The sequence below is a fragment of the Herpailurus yagouaroundi genome, unplaced genomic scaffold, assembly GCF_014898765.1.
Source record: "Herpailurus yagouaroundi ecotype Mexico unplaced genomic scaffold, PumYag 220, whole genome shotgun sequence".
In the NCBI taxonomy this organism is placed as follows: domain Eukaryota; kingdom Metazoa; phylum Chordata; class Mammalia; order Carnivora; family Felidae; genus Herpailurus; species Herpailurus yagouaroundi.
Window position 1 is genome coordinate 942167 of NW_024412451.1, and position 6151 is coordinate 948317.

The 6151-nt window shown below is 57.2% G+C and overlaps 2 protein-coding genes across 2 annotated transcripts in view; both read right to left on the reverse strand.

Annotated features, from left to right (window-relative positions):
- The window catches only part of CD177 (CD177 molecule), a 60851-nt gene extending 57022 nt beyond the window's left edge, over nucleotides 1-3829 (reverse strand). Inside the window, exon 1 of the mRNA XM_040457246.1 lies at nucleotides 3721-3829. The gene's annotated coding sequence lies outside the window, so the exon portion shown is untranslated. The remainder of the gene's footprint in view (nucleotides 1-3720) is intronic.
- On the reverse strand, nucleotides 1851-5948 carry LYPD3 (LY6/PLAUR domain containing 3). Its single transcript, XM_040457252.1, has 5 exons — nucleotides 5789-5948; nucleotides 5143-5274; nucleotides 4172-4342; nucleotides 3721-3882; nucleotides 1851-2902 (listed from the first exon to the last, which is right to left on the reverse strand). The coding sequence occupies exons 1-5, from the start codon at nucleotides 5871-5873 to the stop codon at nucleotides 2421-2423; spliced, it is 1032 nt and encodes a 343-aa protein (XP_040313186.1). The 5' UTR covers nucleotides 5874-5948; the 3' UTR covers nucleotides 1851-2420.
- Nucleotides 5949-6151: the final 203 nt, after the last annotated feature.

Genomic DNA, 6151 nt, shown 5'->3' on the forward strand with positions numbered 1-6151 from the left:
CGTTAAAAAAAAAAACTTTTATTTTTTTTAAAAAATTTTTTTTAACGTTTATTTATTTTGGGGACAGAGAGAGACAGAGCATGAATGGGGGAGGGGCAGAGAGAGAGAGAGAGACACAGAATCGGAAGTAGGCTCCAAGCTCTGAGCCATCAGCCCAGAGCCCGACACGGGGCTCGAACTCACGGTCTGTGAGATCATGACCTGAGCTGAAGTCGGACGCTTAACCGACTGAGCCACCCAGGTGCCCCTAAAAAAAAAAAAACAAAAAAAAACAAAAAACTTTTAAATAAAATAAAAACAGAGAGAAGACTATCTAAAGTTTAGTCGAGCTGAGGGAAAAGTCACAGCTATCTCGGTCACGCTCAGTAAAGCCAAACCACGCCTCTTGGGTTCACATCTGGGTTCCAGTGACTTTTAGCTGGGTGACCTGGGGCAAGTGTCTCAACCTCTCTGGGTCTCGTCTCTTCATCTTGTAAAATGCAGATGATTAATACTTACCTCACAGAATGGTTGTACAAATTAAGTGTGTTAATGCAAGTACAGCACTTAACACAGTACCGGATACATGGATGGTCTGCTGTGGTGCTAAATCACTTTACCAATTGTGAGCTTTGGTCTCCCCAGCCATCCCTTCTGAGAATGTAAATGGAAAATAAGACTGTGGACGCAAACATCCTTGGTACAGGCCTGGCACGTGGTAAGACTTTTAAAAAAATTGGGGCACCTGGGTGGCTCCGTCGGTTAAGCGTCCGATTTCGGCTCAGGTCAGGATCTCACGGTTTATGGGTTCGAGCCCCGCATTGGGCTCTGTGCGGTCAGCTCGGAGCCTGGAGCCTGCTTCGGATTCTGGGTCTCCCTCTCTCCCTGTCCCTCCCCCGCTCATGCTCTTGTCTCTCAAAAATAAATAAAATAATCATTAAAAATCTTTTAAAAAAGTAAATGATTAACATTCCATAACTAGTTATTATTGCTGTTGCTCGTGCTCTTATTTTCTATTTTGTCCCTGTAATCATTATTTACTATTGTTTTGTCATACTACTACTCCCCATCAGGGGCGCCCGGGTGGCTCAGTCGGTTAAGCGTCCGACTTCGGCTCAGGTCACGATCTCGCGGTATGTGAGTTCGAGCCCCGCGTCGGGCTCTGTGCTGATGGCTCAGAGCCTGGAGCCTGTTTGCGATTCTGTGCCTCCCTCTCTCTCTGCCCCTCCCCCGTTCATGCTCTGTCTCTCTCTGTCTCAAAAATAAATAAACGTTAAAAAAAAAAATTAAAATAGTGATGTCGGAAATATCACTATTACTATCTCGCTCCTGCCCACATCTGGTCCCCCTTCCATCAAGCAGTTGCAAAGCCTGCCGGGGCCTCAGGCTCAAGCCAGGCTTTTCCTCCCTGGGGCCCCTACACCTTCATCTGATTGGAGGAGAAGGAGGTGGAGCTTAGACGAACACAGACTGACAGCGGCACCCGTGAGACCTCTGGACAGGTGCGATGCAGTGGCTAAGCCCACCACACAATCCTTGGGAAACCAAACAGATGACAAGGCGGGTGGGGCCTGGCAATGGGGGACAACCCATTAAGCAGAGTTCCCCTCTGAGCCCAAACCTTGCTAAAAGCCCCAGGCACCCTCGCCACTGCCTAACGCTTTCACCTGGCATCCCCTTCACCAGTGGTGGGATCGCCCACAAGCTGGCTAAACCCCAGGAGAGCACAGGAATTCCAACCCCAACCTCCCCCCTGGGCTGTGGCTCCAGGTCTCAGCTTCTCTGCGACCGGTCTCGACACTCCCGCCCTAGCTCAGCTAAGAGGCGACACTAAGAGGTCAGTATAAGAAATGAGTCCTTCGAAACGCTTATACAAAGGAATTAAACTTTTATTGAGACCTTCATGTGCCAGAAACTGACCACATGGAGGCCTGAGGCGCGGTCCCTGCCCTTGAGGAGCTCACAGTCTAATAAGGAAGTCAGATGCTGAACCGATTCCCACAGAGAGGGGATGGGGAGCAGGGACACCAGCCAGCAGAGGAGGGAACCATTATCCTGCTCCGCACCCCCCCCCCAAATTCCAGACTGGCTATAAGAAGGTGAATAGAAAGCTTATCAGTGTTTCTCCCATCTTCCCTGTGACAGCCCTGACTTTTCTCTGCCCAGAGACACCATGAGGAGACCAGGGAGGGACAAAGAAGAGGGAGATACACCTGTTGCCTACAACACCCTGGCAGGATATATATACAACGGTAAATTTATTTCCCAAAGCCGCAAACCAGTGCAGCAGAAGCTGGGGGTAGTGGGGGGGGGGGGGCGCGGAGATTGGAAGAAGAGGGGCTGGGCCAGCCCAGTCCAGTGAGGAGAAAGGGAAGTCATGGGAAGAGAGGGTACCCAGGGCTGGGGAATAAGGCAAGACGGAAGTTTCTAGATGGCAAAATTCATGGTAGGGTGCCAGCAGCCAAGGCCAACACTAGAGCTGCCAACCCAGCCGAGGAAGTTGAAGAGCCTTTATTATGGGCCCCCCCTCCTGTAGGGTGCTGTCCCATATTCCTGCGGTCCTGGTGGCCAGCGGCACCTCCAGCCAAGCTAGATTCCTCTTTCTGAGAGGTCTCAGGATGTACTTCCCGTGGGGAAGTCTGGCTGGCCGTGGTGGGTTTAGTGGCAGAGACAAGAGTGGTTGGGGCTGGAGTGGAGGTTGTGACAGAGGTGGTTGGGGCCTGAGTGGTGGGCTTAGGAGGGGGCAGCAGGACAAGGGGTGGGATCCGAGGGGAGAAAAAGGTCTTGTTGTGGAGGTCCGAGTTACAGCGGGACCCCTGGCAGCAGGAGCCACTGAGTGTGAACCCTGGGCCTGTCACCGCATCCCGCGTGCAGAACTCGTCCTGGACACAACCCCGCACAGGCAAGGATACAGTCACATTAGCTGCAGGAGGGAGACACAGGGAGGTCGGTGGTTGGAGGGTTGCAGAGCCCGAAGGAAACTTAAAGGCAAGACCAGGGCAAGAACCCCCAAAACAGGGAACAGGGGGCTCTACATCCATTAATCCAAAAAGCGCCACTTTGAGAAACACTGTCCCACTGTCTTTGGCACTTGGTGGACCACGTTTTCCATTTTAGAGCGGAAAGGTGTGTAGGATGAACTACAAGTCCCACAATGCCTTGGAAGAAAGTCTGGAGACTCTGGACAGAGATACACCTCTCATGAGACCAAACAGCAAAACAAACATCCCTCTCATCGTATTTCCCATCTCCCTGCACCTGCCAAAATTTAGTCTTAAGAATCAGAACTACATCTCCCATAATACACCTGGCAGAAAAGGCGTTTGAAGGATGTCTCCCAGGGTTCCCTGAGACAGAGGCCAGGAGGTGGCCTCTCTCCTAGGTGGCTGGGTGGGGACCCTGACCCCTTGAGTTTTGAGGAATCACAACTAGACTCCCTGGATTCTAGAAGCTTGGAGGCTTCCATTTCCCAAAGCACGTCGTCCCACTCTGCACCAGGCAGACCTCTATGGAAACGTATTTCCCAAAAAAAACCTCTAGGACAAAAGCAACCGTAGCCCCACGCTACGTTGGGGATAGGCCTGCATTTCTCACGACGCTCTAGGGTGAGACGAGAACTTGGGCCTACAATTTTCCAGAATGCGCTGGAGATGGGTCCCTCTGGGTAAAGGGACTACCCACCGCCCATGAGGCCAGAGGCCACTACAAATCCTGTAGGCCCCCTCCTCCCGGCTCGCTCACCTGCCGTCAAGGTGACGTTACCGTCGAAACAGCCCTTGTAGACGCGCTCACTGGCGTTGTAGCAGCTCACGACAGGTGGAGCCGTGCCCCGGCACGCCTCGTGGCTCAGCCCCACGCAGCTGTAACACTCGGCACCGTTGGACGGGTACGCACTCTCATTGCCTGCGAGGGGAGCGCGACGGAAGGAAGGGGTCGAGAAGGTTCAGGCAGCACGGCTTCGCCCAAAGTCCCTCCAGCCTAGTACACCGAGCTCGGCCTCTAGCCGGGCCCCAGCGCCCGGCCCCGCGCTTAGCGTCCCCGCTACGTTGCCTACAGCGACGAGGCCCCGCCTGCCGCCGCGTGGCCCCGCCCCCGGCCCGTGCGCAGTTCTCCCGCCTCCAGCTGGGGATCACCCCAGTGGCTCAGCCGCGGTGTGGCTCCGCCCTCGGGCCTAGGGCCCGCCTCCACCGACCTGCGGGGTTGAGCGCTCGCGACGTGAGGTTGAGTTTGGCGTTGCAGCGGTCCTGGGCGCATTGCTGCAGCTGCATAAAGGCCAGAAGCCCGTGAAGATCCAGTCCGCGGTCATTCTTGCCCGGGAGTCCGGACCCGCAGCCCCGCACTGCCACCGAGAACTGCCCGTGGACTGCGGAGAGGAAGGGGCGGGGTGAGCGGAGGCGGGGGGGCGGGGCCTCGAGTGGACTCCTCCTCCTCCTCCCCCCTCCCCCCGCCACGGCCAGACGGTAGCCAGGCCAGAGTCGAAGGGCAGGGGCCTCAGAAAGCCGATCGCCGGGGGAAGGACGACAGACGGAGGGGCAGAACCTCAAAGAGCTGAGTCCGAGGGAACAGACAGGCTGACAGACTCTGGACAAAATCGAGGAGGAGGGCCAAGAGTGGAGCTAGGACGGGGCTCGGCGGCAGAGGGGCGGAACCGCAGAAAGCATCCTATAAAGGAACTGGGAGACTGACAGAAAGGGCACCGGGTCAGACCGAGGTGGGGTCTCCGGGAACTGTAGCCTCAGAGAAGGGCGGGCTTCCCCCGGGGGTGGGCCAGCGGGGCGGAGCCTCAGTGTAGGGAACCTAGGAGGAGAGCCCTAGAAAGGTCTGCATCACCACGGGCCTACCTGGATAGAGGATTCTGGCAGGGACAGAGTGGGTAGGGAGGTCTCAGGGGTGGAGCAGAAATGGATAGGGTGTGCCCTCGAAGGGGACCAAGTCCCCGATCCCGGATCTCCCAGTTCACCCCAGTCAGTTACTCGGCAGCCCCTCACCCATCTAAGCCCTTAACGGTAGTGGTGTTAAAGGGCTCCAGCCAGGATGAAAGGGAGTCCTGGAGGGCGTTGAATGGGTGCGGACAAATTCAAAAGAAGGGGCGGGGCAAAAGGAGGCGGGGCCTGGCTGGAGGAGCTTCGAAGGGGTACGAATGGACCCGAGGGCCCCACTCACTGGTCTCCACCGCCCCCACGGCCTCTGTGCAGACGTCCACGCCCGGCGCGCACTTCACGGTCTTGGTCTTCTGCGGAGAGCATCCGTCATCTGCTTTCTGCACGCAGCTGTAGCACTCCAGGGCCCGCGCTCCTGGGGGCGCAGGGCCGAGCAGAACTAAGCGATTCCTACTGAAGCCTCGTCCCCGAAAGGAGAAATAGTCCTTCCCACGCCCTCTGTCCCCGGGACGTGACAATGCTATTGCCCACAATTTTCCGGGACAGGAGTAAAAACCTCGCCACAAATCTGGTGCCGCTCTCCTTCCAGCCGCCTATGCCTACAGTGGGAGCATCCTCCCCACAGCCCCTTCTGCCCAAGATGGGGGGATCCTTGCTATGGATGGGAGGGACCCCTCCCCCGGGCCCCCCGCCCCCGCCCGGTTCTCCGCTCAGAATGGGAGAACTTTTCCCGCAGTCCAGTTAGCTCAGTGAGGGATCCTTTCCCACTGCTCCTTCGGACCAGGGCGGGGGATCCTTCCCACAGTCCCCTCTGCTCAGAATGCGAGATCGTTCCCACAGATCTCCCGGTAGGAGAGACCTCCTTCCTAGAGCCCCTCCTCGACCTCCTCCATCCCCTCCCGCAGGGGAGGAAGCAGGGGAGGACCCACCTTCTCCAAGCAGCAGCGACAACAGCAGGAGCCAGCCCGTGGTCCAGATCACTGCCTGGGCGCCTGCTTTGCTGGCAGGGTCCATGGCTAGGTCCTGCTCCCTCGGCGTCCCCCCTGGGTGTGCCGCCTCCCAACCTGGGCCCTCTTACCTGAGCCCGGGATGAGTAACCTCCCCCCAGGCAACCCTGGCCTTGCCCAACCGGGCTAAATCAGCGTCCGCTGTGGGGCGGAGCACCCGCCCCTGGGTGCGTCACCCAGCAGCTGCCAAGGAGGGAAAGGGTGGGAGTCAAGGTTCCCCGACAGCTCCCCGGAGAAAGTCTGTGTGTTTGGGGGGTAGAGGGGAAAGTACGGAGGCTCAGAATG

What these genes read in the sequence shown, in the direction of transcription:
- LYPD3 (XM_040457252.1), bottom strand. Translation starts at nt 5,873, where the DNA reads ATGGACCCTGCCAGCAAAGCAGGCGCCCAGGCAGTGATCTGGACCACG. An exon ending in CGTGGGGGCGGTGGAGACCA is followed by an intron (nt 4,343 to 5,142) that starts GTGAGTGGGGCC and finishes TCCTCTCCGCAG; the next exon opens with TCCACGGGCAGTTCTCGGTG. An exon ending in GCGAGCGCTCAACCCCGCAG is followed by an intron (nt 3,883 to 4,171) that starts GTCGGTGGAGGC and finishes CTCCCCTCGCAG; the next exon opens with GCAATGAGAGTGCGTACCCG.